This window comes from Sardina pilchardus, chromosome 20 (genome assembly GCF_963854185.1).
Source record: "Sardina pilchardus chromosome 20, fSarPil1.1, whole genome shotgun sequence".
NCBI lineage: Eukaryota > Metazoa > Chordata > Actinopteri > Clupeiformes > Clupeidae > Sardina > Sardina pilchardus.
The window spans coordinates 24,235,620-24,259,452 of record NC_085013.1 but is presented as its reverse complement, the minus strand read 5'-3'; the positions used below and the strand labels follow the sequence as shown (position 1 = coordinate 24,259,452).

The window sequence follows — 23,833 nt, the reverse complement described above, 5'->3', positions numbered from 1 at the left end:
CACACACAGGACCAGAGCAATATCAATATCAAAAGCAAGCACAGAAGTGGCCTTTCCCAAATCGGTTCCATTCCAGCGACTCTGCGCCGCACCATCTGGACTCTGCGCCGCTACGTCAAAGGCTGTGTTCCGTCACCGCGGAGACGACTGGCGACGACGGGCCACGAGGGTTTCAACGGAAGGATAAAAAGAAGGAAAGAAAGGAAGGATTTATTCGTTTTCTTGCTCTTTGCACAACTTCGTCTGACGGGAGCCTTTTAACTCAGACGCTGACTCTTCACACGGACTGCACTCTCTAACCCTTGACACCCGTCTTCTCTGTCGCTCGGTGTGATGTGATGTGGTGTGACGTGGGGGGGGGGGGGGGCGTCTTGCGTCCCGTCGAGTCGCACCCCCCCCCTGGCCTCTCTTTATCTCTGACCAGTGCGCCCTGGCCCTGGACCCCAATACCAGATCAATAATCACTTCCTAAAGTTGTCCGATCACGTGCTGCAAATGTGTTTGGTGTGTATTATTGGGTGTTTTATGTGAGTGTGTATGTGTGTGTTTTTTTTTTTTTTTTCTCTCTCTTCCCCAATGTACAGTCGTATACGAAGACTCGAATCCTGAGCACAAGTGTTTTTGATTTTTTAATTTAATTATTTGTAATTCTACGCTGATATCCAAAGAATAATCATGTATAATAATTCATTTATAATTTTCTTTTATATTGACTGTACAATAATCTCTCTGTAAAGGAAAATAAAGAAGTGCATTGATTTACAAATCATTACTGGTGTGCCATGTGAATTCTTTGAAATAGTTCAAGGTGTTCCTGAAGTCTCTCAAGGTGGATGTTGGGGGTTCAAGTCAGCAACGCGCCACAGTCCCCCCACACCCCCCGTAAGCTGCCTCCACCCTCCCAGGACCAGTGTACCCCCCCTGTCTGAAAATGCACCAGCCAGCAAAGGTAAGGCCTGCCTTTGTGTGTGTGTGTGTGTGTGTAAGAGGGGGAATATGCACTACTCACAAAAGGTTAGGGATGTCTGGCTTTCAGATTAAATCTTTAGTACACAAAGCACTGAACTGTTGGATATGCGCATTTAAAAGTCTAGAGAAGGTCAAATTAGGTTGACCTGTAAAAGTTATAGTGGATTTCTTCCATCCTGAAATTTCACCCGAAAGCCGAATATCCCTGCCTTTTTGTAAGTAGTGTGTGTGTGTGTGTTCAGGAACCTGAGTACAATTAATCATTTAGTCATTGTTTTTTTGCTCTGTACCACTGCAGTGGAGTGCCTGTGGATTATTGGCCATAATGCATATAACCATGAACACCTGCACACAAGAAACGGGTGATTTAAAAGATATTCATCATCATTAGGTGACTTAATGGAAATGATGATGTAGTTTATGGACTTTTAGACATTGATTGTGCTGAATTTGCACTGGAGGGATGGAAACATTTGTTTAGCAAAAAAAAAGTAACTCAGAAGTCGTTGTTCAGTCTTTATTCTCTAGAAGATACGATACTAAAATAAACACAAGTTTAAAAAAAAAAGATTTGAAAATAAACAAAGAAAGAAAAAAGTAACAAAGCCATATAGATCTTATACTACAAAGTAATTACAGAACAGTCTACTGTCCAAAAAAGGCACTAAATTCTGAAATAGGAGAAGATACAGGTACTTAACTATTTCAAATTGATACAACAATTGTTTTTATCCATTTCACCTCATAGAACATCTGTTAATATATTTAATATATTCACATATTCAACAAGGGGCAGGAAACCAAGACGGCTGCGTTCTGTACCCCCGTGCGGTCAATGGCAAACTACCTCCTTCGGGGTCGAGAGGGGGGGGGGGGGGATCTCTTCGGGGAGGGACCTCGTGGAACCATTGCAAGCACTCGGATGTTGCCTATCAGGAGCCTTCGGGACTATCTGCTCAGAAGCCGTGTTCTTCGTTGACTTAATTAAGCCTAGAGACGTTATTGTGTGAAGCCTATATTATGCGCACAAGCAGTGACCACCAGCGTCCAGGAAGAGTAACAAGTGATTTATGTTTCCAAAGACCTTGGCTTACCTACCCGTGCACTATGAACGGGTGCATGGTGCACATCATGCACTTAACTCTCCGCATTTTAAGTGGCATTAGCAAGCGAGCTGATGTGCCTACATGGCTAATACTTAATTATAGCCTATACAAGTTCCACAGGGTTAGTGATGCCTCATGATTGAAGGGAGAGTGAAAAAGATAGTATTATAGAATGGTATAGATTAGCTTTAGCACTGCAACTTGGGCGAGGGGCTGCAACCTCGGCCTGTTTGCTTGTTTGTTTGTTTGTTTTGGACACAGCTGTCTGAGGTCTACCTACAGTGCAGTCTAGAAGGGCTCTGAAATGTCTTATTCTACTCAGTCCAAAAAGTCCCAAAACAGGTGAATTTACCATTGAGAGAGTACACTCGGGGGAAACGCAAAAAGGCAGATTGTGCATACATGATAATAAAAAATACAAAACAGATAAACATGAAAACAATAAAAACATGATTGTTTTAAAGAACAGTTTGAAACTGGAAATGTGTTTCAAACACATAAAGCATTTCTTGACAAAAAATAATAACAAAGGTTCATTTGATGCTATACATTTCTGCTTGGCAGAATTTGCACAAAGAAAGAAATCAAAACATATATAATATTTCTCTGTCTCTTGATTTTAGAACAGCTTTCCTATATAGTCTCTTGAGTTACACTTGATATAGAAGTAAGCATTAGTTTAGCAGATACTGAAAGCAGAGCATTGCAGGGGTCTGGCTTGGCTCTGAGGAAAGGACATGGTGCACACACACACACCAGCTTAACCATCATTCAATAGATACTGAGGAAAGAGAAAGGGGGTAGATTTCTTTTTTTCTAAAAAAAAAAAAGCTTATCTAGTCATTTTCCGTTCACATTGAAAGCAGCGTCCTAAGGGTCAAGGGTCATGGGTCACATGTGGCACAGTGGGTGGTTCTGGGTGACCACAACCGGGCCCCGTCCTCGTCTGCCTCGTACCCTCAGACAGACCTACACTCGGACGTTCCCAGTGGGGCACACACACTCAGTTTGACCCGTCCTGACAGTGCCCCTCTTGCAGAACACTGAGCTATGGAGCAAACCACATACGTATGAAAAAGAGGGGGGATCCGGGGGTTGGCGAACCCGACATTCTCTCTCTCTCTCTCCAGATCTGGTCTACTGATTCGTACTCTGGCTCTTAACACTCCTGCCTGTTATCCTGACGCATCTCTACGTGGTTTGGAAAGATGGATGGATGAAACCGAGCAGGAGTGTGAAGTGCTGCAGAAATCAAATAAAATAACATTCTCTTTGGCTTGACCTCTTACATGATCCATTATAAGTTTCGTTTTTTAGAAACCTCATTCCGAAAAAAAAAAAAAAACTTAAAGTGGATTTAAATTAGGGGCCTAACGTAACTGTTTAATGCAGAACTCTATCCTGGCGATAGGATTTTTGCACAAGAAGCTTATTAGACCACAAAATCCCATTGGCTCCCTATCACAGCACTGATGCTGACAGATTACAGCAATGGCCAGTTTTACACTGGGCTTGTAGTCCAAAAACTGCTGAAAAGACAGCTGTCCACAGTCGACAGCTTTCTGAACAGCCAATCAATGAGTTGTGGCGAAGGGCTGATGTAATAATTTTTTTATGCTGCATTCCAGAAAACACGTTAGTCGGATATTAACTCCAGACAAATTCAAAAGTCAAGAATTACCACCTCCTACTGGAAACAAAAGTACAATGAAACACTACTCTAAGTCGGAGTTTCCACTTCTAAACTCGGGGAAGTCAATCTGCCCAAACTTCAAAGTACGAGTTTACTGGAATGCACCAATAGTTCCTATGGTAGGACATTCAGACCCCAATCAACACACTGGCGTATGAGGTCTGATAACAGCAGCTTATAAGATCCCTACACCATGTTTGCCGTCATTCCTCTAAACTAGCACCTTATGACAACAAACTAAGAACTAATGTCAGATTTCCGATAGACTCTCCTACCGAGGGATGTGCACTCTCATCGCGAGACTGGAGGGTCTATTTGTACTTTTGTACTAAAGTGACAATCTCGAGGCGGAAGGGGGGTGGAGTATAAAAACAATAAATAATCGCATACAGTATGTTGCCATAATCTCTTTGCCGATCACAAAAAGATAAACAAGAAAAAGGCTACAATAAGTGTTTAGTGTGCCAAATACGTTATTTAACACAATGAGCAAAATGCGTGGACACGATCATGCGTTCATCTTCAGCCTGTCCGATAGCTTTTTTTTTCTTTAACCCAAGAGAGTGGACATAGCACATGATTTGCGAACCCTCATCATTTCACCCTCTCTCTGGCCCATTACATGGAATCATACACATAATCACTTTGGGTAGAGCCAGACACTAGTGACCTGTTACACACACACACTCTCTCTCTCTCTCTGTCCCTCTTGCATGCACACACACACACACACAGACACACACACACACACACACACCGCTTTCTTGTCCCTCGTCACACGGTCTTCTCCATCACCTGATTGTCAGGAAGTTGATTTTCTCCCAACTGCACTTTGAGTGCGCGAAAGAAGCACCTTAAAACAACTCATACCACCTTAAAATCACTCATACCATCTTCAAACCACTCATACCACTTTGAACTAGCTCGTACTAACTTAAAACCACTCGTATCATCTTGAAATTGCTCAAACTGCATTAGGATTGCTCGTGCTACCTTAAAATCTCATTCTCCTTGAACATCTCTCATCCCACCTTAAAAGCTCTCATACTGTCTAATTTCACCCAAGTCCCACTGGTTAGACCACTGTGTTAGCATCACATTATTTGCAACTGAGGAGTATGGCCTCTTCAACATTTGTACTGATAATAGGTTATTCTACAGCAGCTTCAGAGAATATATTATTGTACATGACTCTGTGTGAGGTTATCTGTCGTGTGAGGAGTTTTCACTGTCTAAGAACTTTTTGAAAAAAGCTAGGACAAAAAAAATCCCAAAGAGTTAAAACTGTTCTTCAGTGTGGTACTGAGAGGATGAACCTTAAATAGTGGAAGAACCTGTCGTGTCTGAACAAAGTACAATTGCTTTGATCATGCGGACAATCTGATTTCCAGTTTGCTTCTTGATGATCCATACCCCTTGGCATCTGAGGGGGGTGGGGGTAAGGGGGTAAGGGGGTAACACAGATAGGCGCAGCAGGAGTGGGGCATCTATGCTACTGCCCGTTAGTACAGAAAGAGTTCCTCTTGGAGGAAGGGAGACTGAAACAGAAAAACAGCTGAGCGATTCTGGAGTCGGCTGGTGGGGTGGGGTTTAGGTGGTTGGGTGGGTGGGTGTGGGGCAGTTGTTGATTTGTCTGGGGCAAGTGTACCAAACAGAAAAAAAGGCATTGGCAACATGGCGTCATGCCCCAGGGAAAATGAACAGGTTCTGAGATTATTAGAATATTCTGATTTAGTTACACACAGACAAGAGCATATATGTTTCTGTTTCACAGACACTGAAAACTGCCGAGGATGCCTATTCACACCTCTGTCTATAGGGGGCGTCATATCACAATATTGGCTGTAAGAGGAGGATATTTTTTTCTTGGAGCGGGTTGGGGGGTAGTAATGTCAAAAAAATGGTGGTGAGTCTCTACTTTTATCCTTATATCTGGTTTTTGTTTGCTATAATTTTTTTTTTTTTGGTCGTTGACTTCACCAACATCACAAAATGCACCAATCTTCCACCTACTCCTGGGCACGTCACATTTGACAAACACAGACTCCGTCTCCTACACACAAGGTCTCCTCCTCCACCTCCGTCTCTGCTCCCTCTCACACCCCCACCTCAACCCCCACCCACCCTTGGGCCGCTCGGCAGCATACACTCCAGGGGCAAGGGTATGTTGTGTGTGAGTGTGTGTGTGTGTGTGTGTGTTTTTAAGGGACGGGGGAGTGTGTTGGGGGGGGTTCTGTGTGTGTGTGTGTGTGTGTGTGTGTGTGTGTGTGTGTGTGTGTGTGTGTGTGTGTCTCGTGGGGGTTGGGTGTCTGTCGGACGGGACGGCACAGGTGGCGGGTGGCGTGGCGTGGCGAAGGCTCAGTCGTCGTCCAGCACCTCGGTCTTGATGTCGCCGGTGCCCGTGGTGGCCTGGTGAGCGAGGGCCAGGATGGTGTGGTTGACCGCGGCCATCTCCACTGCTAGCGTGATCGGGTCCTGGTGCTCGCCGCTGTGGCCTGCCGGGCCGTCCTCCTGGAGGGGGGAGGGAGACCAGGAGACAGCGGTCAGTCTGGATCCCTCGGACGACGCCTGCTGCTGCTGAGGTTGAGGTTGCTGCTGCTGCTGTGGTTGCTGCTGCTGCTGCTGCTGTTGTTGTTGTTGATGTTGTTGCCCCTGCTGCCCTGCCAAGAGTCGCCCCAAGGGGGCGCCACCAGCAGCTGCCCCCCTCTGAGCTGCCAAGCCCACCCTGCCCGGACTGGGCCAAGGGGAGAGCCAGCTCGGCAACAGAGTGGGGACCTACAACCGCAAGAGGGGAGGGGAGAGGAGAGGGTGGGGGCAGGGGTCGGGGTGGGGGTGGGGAGGTTTTTAGTGTCACACTTGGGCAAAAGAAGGACCGAGAATCCACAACCCGCTTGCTCTCCAGGATTAAGCAGTTTATTTTTTTATCATTTATTTCACCAGCCTGGTGAAACGTTTGTTTCTATGGAGCTTAGAGCATGAACTGGGTGCTGAGACTCGTGCCTTTTTTTTTGCTGTAATCAGCTTGTTCTCCAGCAGGTTTAACTGGGTACACACAGGACAGGCATGCACTCTTCTCCTACGAAACACTTGGGCCCTGATCTACTAGTATCACTAAAATAGAGAGTGGTGAGTTACAAGTTACATACTGTAATGGTTTGCACCAGGGATGGAAATTGGCACCGAACACCAGCCAAATGCTGGTCAAATATGGAAGTGGCTGGTAGATTTCAGACACAAAGAAATACTTTAATATTGAGAGGCTGGTGAATGTGTCCAAACTTCTGCCAGTGGCTGGTAGATGTGTACACATTTTCAAAGTGTAATTTCCACCCCTACTTTGCACACTTATTTGGTAAATATCTTGGAAATGATTAACAGAAAGCACACAGGGAAAAAAAGTATACTGTATAAGAAAAATGGTTTGGGCACTTAGGCATGGGTTAGTAGTGCTTCATCAGCCATAACCACTTTGGATACTTTCATACAAATTGATGTACTAAAAAATATACTGAAAAAGGACGATTAATGCATCATCCTTGGAAAATGTTAGTTCAAGCAGAGAGTAAATATGATGTTAAATGCAACAAAAAAAAACAGGCAGTTACAAGAGCAAACACTCTATCTATCTGAATTTATTTCTTAAGAAGTTAATGTGGTGAGAAGAAAATATGGCAAGCCAAAGGAGCAACAAATCGTGCCAAAAGTGTCCCGCCTTTCAATCCAATCCTCAAAAACCACACTACAGGATAGTGAGTATATACTTAATATGATGCATATAGAGTATACAGTATATAAAGAATATTTACTAAACAAATATATGTTTTTGCTTGATGAACTGACAGAATCCCCACATTCCCTGAAAGGAATTAATGAGCTTTTTCTCTGTCTCTGAATGTTGTGTGTGTGTGTGTAAGTAGTCACTGCATATTTATGAGGGGAAATCAACAAGAACAGACTGGAGGTGTTAGTTTGTCCATCAGAAACACAGCCTTGTCTGTTCTTCCCGCTAGATAAATATGCTCTGTGTAGTGTCTAGTCAGTGCACATTTAAGCACGTATGCATTTGTTTGTTGTTGTAAATGCAAGTGTAATCCATACACACACTTAAACCGTGAGTAGATCAAGGCCTTTTCGTGTTTCCTAATGTATTTTTCACACTCTTTCAAGTGCTGTGCGTTCACTGTGCAATTAAAGCAGCACTGTTGGCATGGAGGTGTGAAAATGCACGGAGAGAGGATAGAAAAGAGGAATTAAAAACAGCCAGGTTTTTTTTTTTTTTTCATTCCATGCACTCATCTCTTGGTCACCAGCGCTGGATGCAAGAAGACAAAGTAAGAGTGTGATCCTCTGAGGGAAAAATAAAGTGAGAAGACCAAAACTGAAAAGGAAACCAAGGATGTCGTCAATTTGATTCAGAATCCTAGAAAACCCATCAAGAATCAATGGTGGTTTAATCTATGGTGGACATGTTTTAATTAGAGTGAAGGATTTTAATCTGATGTGAATCAGAACCGTATGGATTCTGTGGTATAGAAACAACCACTGATGTGCTTCGACTGGCTGCAAAGGTTTTCTAGCTCTTACCATGACTGGCTAAGATTTTGTCATTAAACAGTTTATCAAATTCCTCTCCATATCTTGTTCAAATAGGCCAAATCAAATTGACATCATCCCTGTTGAAGTAACCCAGTGGTGTGTTGTCACTGCCCACGAAGGTATACTAACTCTTAGCAAAGAAAGCATCTCCTTGCTAAAGACAATAAAAGATAATGGTACAGATTATCCTAATCCAAAGGTTATAAATGGTGCATACTTCTGGTTGGGTTAATCTGGTGAAAATATGCATGGTGCACAATTTTGTTTATGTTAATCTGATGATATTTTTTTGAGGGGGGGGGGGGGGGGGTTGTGTTAATCTGGTGAGATTATTCTTTTCTCTTTTTTTTTTTGGTTGGGTTAAACTGGTGAAAATCTGAGCATACCTGAGTGGGAGATGACAGGCCACCTCTGCTGAAGCCAAACGCTCTGGCAACTGCTCTCTTCTCAAGATAAAAAGACCACACGACAAGTCAGCGCCATCGCCACGGGCGCACACACACACACACACACACACACACACACACGCTCACTTCACACATACATCGCCCACTTCACACACACATCGCTCACTTCACACAAATGCTCGCAGGATTTCAAATTAGCGGATGCTCTTGACTCCACACCAAAAGAGCGGCATGTGGCAGTATTGTGTGTAAATGGTTACAATTTAACAGATTATCCCACAAGTCTAAAAGGCATCATTAAAAATAGTACAGTGATCCAGTGCAGTGCATTTTATTTGTTTGGCCAAAAAAAAAGTAGTCGACAGAAAGAAGACCAATCTTCTTTGATGCACTCAATATCATTACCATACACAGGAATCGATCGCTGCTGAGGAACGTTCCGTACTACACCTTCTAAGTTAAATGAATGACCAAAACAATACCGGAGTGAAATGAGTCTTACCCCTCCGAGAGTTTGATCCGAGGCCACCTGCTCTGGGTAGTCTCCGCCGTCGATGTCGTCGCTGTTGGAGTGACCGCCAGGACTCTGGACGTCGATCCCATGCGTCTCCAGGATTGCTGCTTCTTCGAAAAACACAGACCTCGCCATAACATATCTGAGCACTGAGCAGCGGCTTGAGTTCACGCTGCCCCTACACCCCCCCCCCCCCCCCCCCCCCTTACGAAAAAGAACTACAGGAATCTTACAGGAAATATAGGAATATAACACAAACGTATATAATTATAGGAATCTTTGGGTCAAGATATTATAGTAATCGTATAGTATATAGACTTAAATACTCTACATACAGTACCATAGAAATCTTATAATATTTTGTGACTGTAAAAGTCGTATACGGGTGTTTTGGGAATGTAGAATTCCTATAAGACTGTAGTGTATGTGCTGAGTGAACAACAAAGAGGACAAGTACATTGTATTATACATGATCTTATAGTATCACAATCATTCTTTTTTTGCAGTGTTCAAAGACGGATATCTGTCCCCAGGGGGACTTCAACTTTACCTATGTTGGCTCTTCGCTTGATCTCCTTCCGCCGGTTGGCGAACCAGTTGTAAACTTTAAGGGATGTGACCCTCTCGAGGTCCGACAGCTTCTTCCCTGAGAGGAAGAGGAAGAGGAGGAAGAGGAAGAGACGTGGCCTTAGTGCTGAGCCTGTAGACCTGCGTGCGCATGTCAGATTTCTTTCTCGCCTAGACTACTCTGTTAATCCTCCTGTTTATATCATGTTGCACGTCCTTTATTTTAAAATAGAGAATGGCAGAGTATCATTATTCTGAATAACTATTATATAACTACTATTTTGCTTTTGTTGCTTTGGTTCTTTGTTTGGGCATTCAGGCTACATGTGGCGCGTTTGCAACTGCCGCAATCCAACTGTGCATCGTCATTGTATCCTGTGTCATGTTGTGTAATGTTAAATGGGCTTGGTTGGCCACTGTGGGGAAATACCTACCGCACAAATAATCTAACACCGCTCATGTTTACGCCTATCAATTGAATTGATTTTTAGTGGTAGTATGTTCTTAAAATGGATGAGCTTCTTATTTCGGGAGAAAAGTGTGTGTGTGTGTGTGTGTGTGTGTGTGTGTGTGTGTGTGTGTGTGTGTGTGTGTGTGTGTGTGTGTGTGTGTGTGTGTGTGTGTGTGTGTGTGTGTGTGTGTGAAAATGCTTGAGTGAGAGTCTCACCTGGCTTCTGGATGACTGCGTTGCAGGCGTTGGCGATCTCCTCCCTTTTGGCCTCATCGGGGTACTGATTATCATTGAAGTAGCTGCAGCACAAGAACAGGCATCCAACTCAGGTGAGCTTCTAGACATTTCCATCCAACTCAGGTGAGCTTCTAGACATTTCCATCCAACTCAGGTGAGCTTCTAGACATTTCCATCCAACTCAGGTGAGCTTCTAGACATTTCCATTCAACTCAGGTGAGCTTCTAGACATTTCCATCCAACTCAGGTGAGCTTCTAGACATTTTCATCCAACTCAGGTGAGCTTCTAGACATTTCCATCCAACTCAGGTGAGCTTCTAGACATTTTCATCCAACTCAGGTGAGCTTCTAGACATTTCCATCCAAGACACCAGACTTCTACATGTTAAGTGCTGCTGCCTTTATGTGTCTCTTGGTGTTTAAGGTAGCGCTGCCTGGAGGCCGCTAGGGTTAGGCATGTGTTAGGGTTATGGTTAGGTCTAGTGCCCTTAAGACTTAAAGTTTAAGTCGATTGCAGCAGCGCTGCCTGGAAGACGACACCATTGAGCCCTTTATTTCAGATTTACCTTTACGTCTCTTTTAAGGTCTTTTATTTGGTCATTGAAATGATTGTGTGTGGTGCCTCAGTCCTCACTCTCAAACCTCCAAGGCTGTGAGTCTCACCTGTCCCTGCCTGCCAGGTGTATGTACTGCTGTGAGCCTCACCTCTGCATCACTGTCAGGTGTGTTGCCGAGTCTCACCTGTCCATCCCTGCTAGGTGTGCTGCTGTGAGTCTCACCTGTCCATCCCTGCTAGGTGTGCTGCTGTGAGTCTCACCTGTCCATCCCTGCTAGGTGTGTGCTGCTGTGAGTCTCACCTGTCCATCCCTGCTAGGTGTGCTGCTGTGAGTCTCACCTGTCCATCCCTGCTAGGTGTGCTGCTGTGAGTCTCACCTCTCCATCACGGCCAGACACTCTTTCCTCCACGTGAAGCGGCTGCCCCGGCGGAGGCGGAAACTGCCGGGGGTGGAGCCTAAGGGAGGCGGAGTCTGTCGCCACTCCACGATGTCCTCCAGGGCCAGAGGGGCGGGGCGCATGTTCAGAGTGGCACCTAGAGGGGCGGAGTCAGAGACATATCGTGATGAGTATGCGTATGAGTATTCGTAAAGAAAATGCACACACACACACACACACACACACTCTTCACACAAATACACATCACGGTGCAACATATGGCTTTAGTCCTTTAGTCTAGTTCAACAAACACACAGCACATTTATTCAGAATTACAGTTGAACACACACACACACACACACACACACACACACACTATGGCAAGCAATAAAAGGGGGTCTGATATGTGTGCTTTGATAAGTCTGTAAAGTGCATTGGGCTGTGGGGAGGAGGAGGGGTGGGGAGGGGTGGGGATGGGGGGGGGGACGGGTGTGCTCATTAGCACTCAAACTCACTGGCGCTAACTGGCGAAATGCCCTTTATCTGGCCAGGGCAACAACAGCGTAATAGTCTGTGTCAGCTGGACAGAAGCCAGCATGCAGACAGGGGTTTGAGCTCTACCCCAAAGAAACGGCCTAAAGAGGCCAACCCTGATCTTGCTCACCTCAGTAGGGTAAACAGACAGGTAGGTAGACAGACAGACGGGCAGAGAGACAGTCAGTCAGTCAGACAGACAGGTCTACCTCTGGGCAGCTCTGATGAGGAGCGTGATACAGCAATAACGCCTCATCTCATCCTCGGGGCGGACTCCAGGGTCACCTCCCACACGTCACCACGCTACGCCACGCCACGCCACGCCACCACACCACGCCCCGACCCAATCACATCAATCACCGCTACGCTACGGCAACCTCCTGCCCCCTCTTCGTACCGAGGCTCCTTTTGTGTCTGTCGGCTGCCTTGAACGCTCGCCAAACTCCCTCGCTGGCCTGGGCTCCCTGCTCTAACAGGGTGACATTGATCAGCCTGCGCGTCAGGCACGTTTTAGCCATAAGTGGGGAAAGTCTCTGCAGAGCCAAGGTCACCACCTACTCTGCCAAACCCCCCCACGGGCTCTCAACACTGCAGTGGCTTACACAGGAAGTTCAAGAGGAGGCGAAAAGAAAAAATGAAGGACTAAACTATCTACGCACGCCAAGACATTTATGCCGGCTAAAAAGGGGTCGTCCTAGCAAAATGAAATCCTGACTAACTCACATGATGACTGGAAAAACACAAACACACACACTCACACACAGAAAAACACATGAGTATGAGCTTAATGGAATGATATATTTAATAAAAAATAAATCTGCTGTGTAACGCAATGCAGATACAGGGATACTTAATATGATATTTTATATCATGTACATAGTGACCTTTGGTCAGTGGCCTGTTATACATACATTTGGCCAGTTTTTTTTTTTTTTTTTACATCCATTTTGAAGCTTAAGAGTTCACCACACCCCCCATCCAGTCACTGCAATGCACAGCTCTGAGTCTGGCATGAGAGGAAAAAAAAAGAGAATAACTAGGCAAGAATTCCTATTCAAGTCCTCAATACACGTCCATGTGTGTAAAGTAAGGCAGGAGGAGCAGGAGCAGAAACTGCACCTCCCCTTATGCTCGTCACAGCCCACCAGGGGGCACTGTCCTCCTAGAGAGGCAACAGGAAATGGCGCAGCACTGTGGTGGCCAGAGGCTGATTACAGGTAAAGGCACAGCACAGATAGAGACAAGGACACTGGAGGAGGGGGTTGGGACGAGAGCTTTTAATCACGGATTTACTGCTTAATTGACTGATTGGCTGATTGATTGGCCGATTGATCATTATCTAATAATGGATCGATCGAGTCGAACAGCTGAAGAGGGGCTGCCCAGATGGGAGCAGGGTGCTGTTGCTGTAGCGATGGGGGTGGTGGAGTTGTTGTTGTTGTTGTTGATGTTGCTCTAGTAGTTGTTGTTGTTGTTGTTGTTGTTGTTGTTGTTGGGCATTACCAGGCGTGGTCTTCTCTAGCTGGTACCAGCGGAAGAAGGCGCGTTTCTTCTGTTCACTGAGGTCCGAGCCCTGTTGCAGGAGCCAGTGGGAGATACGACTCTGACTGATACCTACAGCAGGGGTGGGGGGGGTGAGGGGGGCAGAGAGAGGGGACGGGAATGAGGGGGGGGGGGGGTGCAGAGAGAGGGAGGTGGGGAGGGAGAGTACAGAGGGAGAGAGAGACAGAAAAAGAAAGCGATAAAGAAAAAAGCGTGATAGATAAAAGAGAAAGTGTGAAATCGAGTCCGAACAAGATGGGGGAAGATAGAAAAAGATAATGAGTCGGAAGAGAGGAGAGGTGGCAGAGATTGGGAGAGTAGCAGATGAAAGTGGGACAGAGGAAAAGAAAGCGAGGGGCGACAAAAGGAGGTGAAAATGAGGGAGAGACAGAAAGGGAAAAATGACATGGGGTAAAAAAGGAGGGCTCTATGACATTAAAGAAAACTAAAAGTGAATGTGGGTTCTCCGGCTAAACGAACTAGACACCCAAACAGTGATAGCATTTTTTCCACTTCAACACGTAAGCATGACACTGTGATGGGCAATGTCCCACAATGTCCGTTCACACATCTCAGAGCCAGAGCTGTTTCTACTGTAGCACATTTGAAGATGATCTCAAGAAAGGGGTGAAGGAAGCACTGAATCAGTCTGTGGGTGTAGTAGTGAAGCTGTGAGTCTGTGGGTGTAGCAATGAAGCTGTGAGTCTGTGGGTGTAGTAGTGAAGCTGTGAGTCTGTGGGTGTAGTGGTGTGGCTGTGAGTCTGTGGGTGTAGTAGTGAAGCTATGAGTCTGTGGGTGTAGCAATGAAGCTATGAGTCTGTGGGTGTAGCAATGAAGCTATGAGTCTGTGACTGAAGCAGTGAGTCTGTGGGTGAAGCAGTGAGTCTGTGAGCCTGTGGGTGTAGTAGAGAGGCAGTGAGTCTGTGAGTGTAGCAGTGAGTCTTTGGGTGTAGTAGTGAAACAGTGAGTCTATGGGTGTATTAGTGAAGCTGAGTCTGTGAGTCTGTGGGTGTAGTAATGAAGCTGTGAATCTGTGAGTGAAGCAGTGAGTCTGTGGGTGTAGTAGAGAAGCAGTGAGTATTGGTGTAGCAGTGAGTTTGTGGGTGAAGCAGAGACTCTATGAGTGTGGTAGTGAAACAATGAGTCTGTGAATGTAGTAGTGAATTATTGAGTCTGTAGTTGTAGTAGTAAATCAGTCTGTGGGTGTAGCAATGAAGCAGTGAGTGTGGGTGAAGTAGTGAGTATGTGGGTGTAGTAGTGAGTCTGTGGGTGTAGCAATGAAGCAGTGAGTGTGGGTGAAGTAGTGAGTCTGTGGGTGTAGTAGTGAGTCTGTGGGTGAAGCAGTGAGTCTGTGGGTGTAGCTGTGAGTCTGTGGATGTAGTTGTGAGTGTGAATGTGGTTGGGTAGAGGGGTGCTGAGTGCAGCAGTGAGAGCAGCCTACCTGTGACCTGAGCCACCACTGCCTGAGAGATACGCCGGTTCCCCAGGAAGGCTTTAATTTCCTCCTTTATTATGGCACTGTCCCTTCTGTGGATCACACACACACACACACACTCAGTATTACGTGTGAGTCATCCATGGGTTAGATGATTCAGAACATTTCTTTTCTCAGTTCATTTCTTTTCTCAGTTCATGCTCAGTGATGCACGTTACGTTTACCCCAACCATTGGGGGTAACCAATCAAATCGGAGTATCTGATATAGGCGGGCCAAAGGCGAGCTAAATTGATGACTACAACGCTGCATTGTTCAAAGTTGGTAAACATTGGTCCTAGTGTTATCCAATTGCGTGCAGTGAGATTTTCAAATGCATGCTTGGTGCCGCCCCTCGAGTTGGGCCATTACATTATTCGTGGCCAGACCCTTAATCTGAAAGATTCCAGGGTCTGGATTAACCAGGCTACAGTAGCTCAGTCTTGGAACATATGAGAGAAACTGGAAGTTAAAAAAAAAAAAAAAAAAAGAGAAAGAAAACAGCATGAAGGTGTCGGTGTGAAATTGTCGCCCACTCCCACTGAGTATAACACTTGCCTGCTAACGTCTCCAAAACACACACACACACACACACACACAGTGTACAGTGTAATGCACACCTGGTACAGTTTATGGCCCGGTGTTTTAACCTGCGAGCCGACGTGCTCTAACAGGAACTCACACTGCTGATGAAAGCATTCAGTCCATTCCTCCCCATCTGCTTTGCTTCTCTTCTCCCTGTGCTCCTCCCCACCCTGCCTCTGTCTGCACAGCATTAGCTAGCGCTAGCCAACGTAAATACAGAGCTATACCAGAAAAGCACTGATCTGGAAAATTAAGGGCAATCTTCTGTTTATTTGTGGAGTGTCTATGGGTGTGTGTGCGCGCGTGTGTGTGTGCGTGTGTGTGTACGTGTGTGTGTGTGTGTGTGTGTGTGTGTGTGTGTGTGTGTGTGTGTGTGTGTGTGTGTGTGTGTTTGTGTGTTCATTTTAATGTACAGTATGTTATCAGTACAATGCCTATGACCCAAAAGCACCTTCACAAGGTACTTTAACACACACACACACACACATACACACACACACACACAATGTCCAAGGACTTTGTGTTCTCATTCTTAATCTGATACTAACATACTCTTCATGAAATGAAACACCCTCTCATTCAAACGTCCATAAGTAAATTCACTGCACACAATCCCACAGCAACTCTGCATGTGCTGTAGTGTTCCCATTACATGGGCTACTCATCAAGCGCATGGTCTAGTGTTGTTCCCATAGTCCCATTATTCCACTGCCCTGAATCTGAGCACTTTCAATGAGAAACAAGATATCAGGCTTTAATCCACCAGACATGACCCCAGGTCTTCTCTGTAAGACAGCTGTCCTTCGGCCTATCAGATGTCAAACACTGATTGCGTGTGTGTGTGTTTGTGTGTGTGTGTGAGTTTTGCACACAATTGGTGGCACCAGTCACTCCATAAACGTGTGTTGTATGGGACTGGCTATGCCCAGCATTGGGACTGACCTCATTAGTTCTTCCACCTTGTCTTCGATGTCCAGCTCGTCCTCCGTCGGCTCGTACCCGTAGGGCCGCGGAGGGGCGCTGGTGACGGGGTAGCGGGGCGGAGAGAGCTTCCCGTTGGGCATGACGGCCATCGCGTCCCCACGCCCGTTCTGGGCCGAGGTAGGCACGGGCATCGGGGTGGGCATGGAGGGCGGGGGCAGGGAGAGCGGCATCGCCATGGGCGGGGGCGAGGTGTCGTAGTTGTTGGCTGAGGATGGCGAGAGGGCGGCGCCCCGGTAGGCCGTCTGGGTGGCCGTGGAGGTCGTGGAGGTTGCCGCGGCGATGGCGGCTGAGGCGTTACAGTTGGACGAGGCGAGGGGGCTGGAGGTCTTGGCGGCGGAGGAGGAGGAGGCGGTGATGCCGCTGTTACTGTTGCCGGCGGCGACGGCGGCTAGGCTGTTGGCGAGCGCCGGGGCACCGTTGTTGGTGGGCGGGGCGGACGAGGAAGAGGCCGGGCGGCGGCCGAACTTGTCGGAGTGCTCGCGGTCGAGCCGCTCCAGGGTGTCCAGCGCGTGCAGGATCTCCGGCTTGGTCATGCCCGTGCGACGCAGCCGCTGGAGCAGGTCGATCTGCTCGATGGTGTACCGAGGCTCGTCTGTGTAATGAGACATTCTGGAGAGAGAGAGAGAGAGAGAGAGAGAGAGAGAGAGAGAGAGATGAAGAGATAGAGAAAGAGAGAGGGATGGAAAGAGACATGGGGAGAGAGAGATGAAAAGAGACGGGAAGGTAGGAAGAGAGAGAAAGAGAGGGATGTAGGAAGAGAGAGAAGATGAAGAGGCAAGGGAAGGTAGGAAGAGATAGAGAAAGAGAGGGGGTGTAGGAAGAGAGAAGAAGGGATGGAAGGAGAGGGGAAGAAGAGAGAGGAAAACATGTGAGAACAAGAAAGGCAAGAGAATATAAAGGGATGGAGAGATATGGACAAAACAATGAAGAAAGACAAAAAGGAGGGATGAGGGAAGAATGAGAGAGATGAAGTATTAGGCCAAAATACACAGGAAAAGAGAGAGTAAAGAGTAAGATGAAAAAACAGAGAAAAGTAGAGGATGGCGAATAAAGAATGAAATTGAGGGGGAGAAAGAAGACAGAAGAGACAGAGTGAGAGACAGAAACACAAAAATGCAAAACGTTTATTTTTAGAAAACTTGAACTGTCTGCCACTCTCAAGTTACACAAGAACATATTTCTGTATCTGACGAGCAGAAGGTTCGGGTTCGCTATCTGTCCATCCACTCCAGCCGTGCCCCGATTAAGACCTGGGCAAAGAGATCTGACTCAACACCACATGACTCGTACGAGGGAAAACAAAGATCAAACAAACCACAACAAACTCACTGCCCTTAACTAGAGCAACACTGAGAGGCCATCTTTGTTAGCTCTAGATCAGAATATTGTTATGTTCTTGAACCGATAACAGATCGCAGAACAGGGGGGGGGGAAATCAGAACTTCATTCAGAGAAGCAGTGACCTTTACAAAACTATCGGTGATGTGGCTGTTGCTAAATCAACAATAAGTCAACTTTGTGTCTCACAAATAGTTGAGCCTAGTCTTTAATCTCATGTTGAATACAAGACGACAAATAGCTGATTTGTGATGCTGAGGTGGTATGGGATTGTAAATGTGGTGTTGACGTCCCCTGCATTCTGTGAGACTAGATTGTTACAATAAACTTGCCATTCATTTGACCGTTTGAAATCAAGTGAACAAAGAGTTACGTGTATAGAGTGCACTTGTTGACATGAACGGCATCTTTGAAGTTCTGTTGAACAATACGTAAAAAAGGGGGTATACCCACATATGGATTTGATTTGTATGTTTCTTGCTCACCATACAGTCTAATCTGACTGATTTAGCTGTGAGTTGTAGGTTGTCAGCTTAACTCTCTCTGCTTTGGATGCTGGGAGTCAGGAGAGTCAAAGGTGGGAAGTCAAGTTCCTTTCAGACATAATAACAAAACGTATTGTCCATCTGTCAGAGACTGGATCCTATGCTTGCTCATCATCACGAGCGCCTTCAACCACTCTCCTGCCCTAGATGCCCCCCCACCCCCCCCTCCACCTGACCCTCTGTTGCCCTCATCTAAAAATATGCCCCTCTGTTCCCTCTCCAAGTCCCAGGTGCAGCCCTATCTCACTGAGGTAAAAAGCCCCTCCCCCCTTTGAATTAATAAATTGAAATCATGTTTACCTCACTCAAGAGGCGGGTGTCTATTTCACATCTGTTGTGAATATAGATATTTTCTGTGCGTGTGTGTGAGGGTGTGTCGACCATTTCCACTCCTTTGATCGCTTTCCATTGCGCAAAAAAGTAGGGCAGATCTACTGTAGCCGGACTGGAGAGAGAGAGCGAGCGAGAGAGAGAGAGCGAGCGAGAGAGAGATGTGGCACAAGGACAGCCTATTACATATCGCGCCAGTCTGCCATGACAACAGAGCCTTTGGCTCACAGCGCTCCCACCGCCGCCGCCGCTGTCGCCGTCGTATGACATACAGCATGAACGCGTGCACTGGCTGCCTTGCCTTCATCACTCTCTCACACACTGCAGATAGCAGACACACACACACATACATACACACACACACACACACACACAAGGGTCCTTCATCCCACACACAATCACATCTGCCCACGGCCTGCGGCTCCTCGGAGATTTATCGGCCTGTCTCCAACCACCCGGCTCTAACAGCATCCACCCTTGGCTCCACCCTTCACCACTACGTCCACCACCGTCAAAACCTCCACCGCCATCAAAAACCTCCACCACAGTATCGCTAACAGTGGCGGCCAGTTATCAGAGAACTTCAGCAGGCTTTTTTTTTAAAGCACAGCGGCAGAACAATCTGGCTTAGTCAGGGGTGGGGATGGGAGGGAGTGTGTGTGTGCGTGTGTGGGGGGGGGGGGGGGGGGGGGGGTGAAATGGGATGGGATGGGGTGAGATGGTGGTAATGGCTGGCTTAAACGAGAGAAAAAAAAGCTAAGAATTATTTCCATTTAAGACGGCCGACTGAGAACAGGCTCGTTTTTTTTCTTAATCTCCTTCTCCTGTGCTGCTTTGTTATGTAGACAGTGAGCGAGAAGATGAGTCATCTAAGTCTGCTGTAGGGTCTTATGTGCTGTACTGTACTGTACTGTGCTGTGCTGTGCACGCAAAAATGTACAAAATGTGCCACGGAGAAGAGCACACCGTTAAACCGGGAAGACATCAGCCCTGTAGGCTGTGCTGGTTTGATTTGCATTGAGCTCAATGTGAATGAAGCCAGCTAAGAGGCTGACTGGGAAAAAAAAAAAAAAAAAAAAACATCATACCAATCTCTAGGTATGATGAAGGGTATGTGATGATGTGGAGTTATTTTAATTCCAACGGCCAAGGGAACTTTATCAGGATGCATAGTATCCTGGATCCATGAAATAACTGGCCTTTAAAAATACAAATCTGCCTGCCTCTAAAGGAATTTAACATAGGGGTCCCAATACGTATGGCCCCTGTATTTGAAGGAAAAACATTTATTTATTTATTTACAATACATTATTCATTCACAAAGATAATTGGTGTGCATAAAGGTGGGATATTTCCTCTTTTTTATTTAAGGCATTAAGATCAATTTCCATGATTTTAATATTCCTCTTTTTAGTCAACTTTAGCATTGTTACTTAATACTTACAAATACTTATGGAGGGCACTGTATGTCTGACAAAAGTTTAAGATTGAGTTAGGATACATCACCTTTGTTAATTTTGATATCAAGCTTGAGGGTAAATAGACGGTAATATGACATGAGACTGGAGAAGAGCTCATTACATACAATAATAAGCAGGAAAATTGCTTTTCTCTTTGGGCATAATTGTCTGCCATAAACAGCACAGACCAGATTTAGTCTCTCAAAATCTTCAAACTGCACCTTACACATGGGTGGCAGCATTATCCAGCTAAGAATAGTCTGCCTATTTTAACAAGAGAACACACTCAAAATGCCTTTTCACATTAAAAAAATCTAACTGCAAAAAGATGTAGGCCTAATGTTGATCATCACAAACAAACAAACTGATATCCCGAGACTCAGAGCAAACTACTGACTTCTATACAGTCAGAAGGTATATTTAGTGACCCTGTACATCATTGCTGCATTTGTCACGCCTCTTGTTTTGTGCCATATTTACCTGTTCTTATTTTAAAGTGACATATTTAAGCCTTAAAGTGTCAGCACACCAGTTAGTGACAGTAGATGAACAACAAACAGCAACATGGTGTGGTTACTGAAATGATGCCTTTCCATCTTTAGCCACTTTTCCTACAGGTGGGCATATTTTTAGCTTGCCGGCGGTGGTGAAAAACATAGCCTTGCACTTGAATTCTTCCAGTGTTAGATGCATCAACAACAAGGCTAGGCAGCATCTGTGGCCACAGTCTACAGTATGATGCCAGACCACCTGGACAAAAAAAAAAAACCCTCCTTCACTTTGTTCTTATTCTGCTGGTGTTTGAGAGCCCTTTTCAGTAGATTGTGAATATAAAACGTATGGTATATGCTATACTTACGAACACTGACAGGAATTCTGATGTAGCCTAACCATTAGCAAAAGGTCCTGTAGGTTTCTAATCAGATTTTGGAACCAAAATAGGACTTTTTGATAAGGGGGAACAGATATAATATAAGACTGAGCAACCAGGGCGAATGGAATTTGTGAAGTAAGAAGAAAGCAGCACTGGCGTATTAAATTTAAAAGAAAAAAAGAAAAGGGAGGGAGGGAAATGGATAAATCTGTCGCATCTGTTCCATCTTTTAGAACAAGTCTTACTCTACAGCTGTTCCCCATATAATGTCAACCACCTCGACAGGAGCAGTTTAGCTCTGCTGACAAGCGCTCGTCAGGTTTATTCATGCACCTTTGCTCAGCAGAATCTCCGCTGAAAGATTTCCGTTCACACCAGCCTGCAGTATAGCCGCAGGCCTTTGAAGTTCAGTGAATAGATGCCTCCCAATCCTTAGGCTCTGGGCTGGATGAAGTCTGGCTCTGCCCTCACGGAGAGATGATTACTATTCTCTGTGTTTTTATGCTGCATTTCAGTGACATCAAAATTTCCATTTCCTATCTTGGTCATTGGTCAACAATTTCTTTAACTCTGTATATAGGCTATTTCTGCTTAACACATGCGCTGCTAAATAAACTGATTTTAGTATGTGAAGTCCTTCAGGATATGAATTTGTGAACACCACAAGGAGGAGTGCTTCAGCCTATTTCATTTAGCCCACGGCCTGTATGGATACAACCGGGACACAACTTAGGGTGTGTGTCTTTAGGGGTTTGGGGTGGCAGTGGGGGTCATGTAAACCATATGTCTTTTTCTATGGTTATAATCAGTACATGAACAGGGAAAGGAATGGGTGACCTAACGTGATTCAGCCCTAATGTCTGAGCTCATTATGCGTCGTCTAAGAATAAGGGTTGGGAGGAATGCTAATTTAACAAGATTCACTGCCATACAACTAGGCTACACAATGACCTTCATGAAGCTCACTATAAGCATAATCTTCTGATTCCGAATACATTGTATTTTAGTTTATATCAGCAGTCGACAATAACCAGTCGAAATGGTAATCATATTGCAATTACTAATGTCTCCACGTGCATTCTGTACACATTTCCGCTAATACGTTCTGAACATATAGCTACAATTGACTCAAAGTTGAGTCCATTCACACATTGTTTCAGGTTAAAACTTCCATTGGGTCACATTGTATCACAATAGACATCTCAATAACCAAAACGCATGCCACATTTGTTACTCCATTCAAAAGCATACGTAAGTGTCGAGTCTTGTGTAAAACCTACGTCTGAGCAGCAATGTCAAAAAGTCTTCGTTACACAAGTTTTGCAAAGAACGCACAATCCGAAAAGTTGTGCAGCGTGTCTTGGACTTGAAATAGAACTTCACGCAGTGGGCTGCGGCCGCCGCTGCCGCCATTGGCAGAGACGACAACATTGGGTAGTTCTCTTAAGTAACGTTAGGGGTTATAAATAGCAGTCCCGCCAACACAAGTACTTCTGCGTGCATAACTAGTTAAACCATCGCGAGGATGTGATACGGTTAGGTGTTGACTTTTAGGGTTAAGAGATGGCTTGTCCTGCAACTAGTTTTAACTTATAATTCGCTAGCTAGCAAACAATAGCTAGCAAGGTAAATTAGCTCACCTAGCTCACTAGCCAGCTAATCTTGCAACCACATATCGAGCTAGCATTATACGACCGATGCATAATTTTTTTTTCATGATTGCATTGCAGCTACCAAGTCAATGATGTCTTGCAAGACACGCTACATGTTACGAAGGATGCCAAATCAAATGTAAAGCAACGCCCGTATAACAAATCACGTTGCACTTCGCTGCCTCTAAATACAATTTCATAGCTAGCTTACTAGCTGATGTAATGGCTTTACAGTAACTAACGTATATCTAACGTTAATGTTACTGATGCCGACCTAACATTATGTGACAGTTCACTTTCCGTTAGCAAGGTAGGAACTTTGCTAACTAGCTAGCTAACTGTCGCATTATCGAACGACTTTGCGTTGAACTGACACAAACTTTTACTTGACTACAACCATATATGAAGCTTTCTTTAATCTCAATCAGAATGCATAGTTAACGTGCAATTGTCTGCATGTAACGGGTCCATGTCATGCATTTGCTGGCGCGCTAGCTACGTACATTGGCTAACCACCGTCAGTGATACTTCAAGCTAACGCCAAATCACAATTCTGTATAGCGTGCTAGCGACAAAGCTAGTCATAACAATATTTTGTAAACTCTTGACAGCGTTGACAGAGTATCGGAGTGCATGCGATGCGTGAACAATTACAAGCAGCGCTTGTTAGCGGTGTAAACAGACAATGTGCAAGGATCTGGTTTGCAAGACAGAGGTCAAAGCAAAATAATAGCCAGACTTGTTTGCAGAGCCCTTCTTGCTCACTTCATAATTTGAGCTGGCGTTAACGTTATAGTCTTACCTTGATCTGTGAATCTTGGGCCTCTGTCCACCACAGCATTTAATTACTGGGCAATGTATTGGTCCTACTGTAACTGTTTCCCCTGATTCCCGACACAAATATGCACCGGGGATTTTGTTTGCTTAGCTCGCCCTCGCTGTCCTCCTAAATTGATTTCATTTCGATGCGAGACAGATTTGCCTTTGTCTGACAGACAGAAGCCATATTGATATTAACAGTAGGCACTATGCGGTTTCATGGG

At 45.5% G+C, this 23,833-nt stretch overlaps 1 protein-coding gene across 5 annotated transcripts; it reads right to left on the bottom strand.

Annotated features, from left to right (window-relative positions):
• Positions 1-1,478: 1,478 nt before the first annotated feature.
• Positions 1,479-23,833, bottom strand: hmbox1a (homeobox containing 1a). 5 transcript variants are annotated; one of them, XM_062523342.1, is made up of 10 exons: positions 23,593-23,833; positions 16,550-17,200; positions 14,991-15,076; positions 13,511-13,621; positions 11,474-11,630; positions 10,520-10,602; positions 9,836-9,931; positions 9,274-9,395; positions 8,751-8,807; positions 1,479-6,543 (listed from the first exon to the last, which is right to left on the bottom strand). In XM_062523342.1, exons 2-10 carry the CDS (start codon positions 17,197-17,199, stop codon positions 6,127-6,129), a joined length of 1,779 nt encoding a protein of 592 aa, XP_062379326.1. In that variant the 5' UTR covers position 17,200; positions 23,593-23,833; the 3' UTR covers positions 1,479-6,126. The 5 variants fall into 5 exon arrangements, with proteins under 5 accessions (XP_062379326.1, XP_062379327.1, XP_062379328.1 ...); XM_062523343.1 differs by having other exon boundaries at positions 9,274-9,392; XM_062523344.1 differs by having other exon boundaries at positions 9,274-9,389.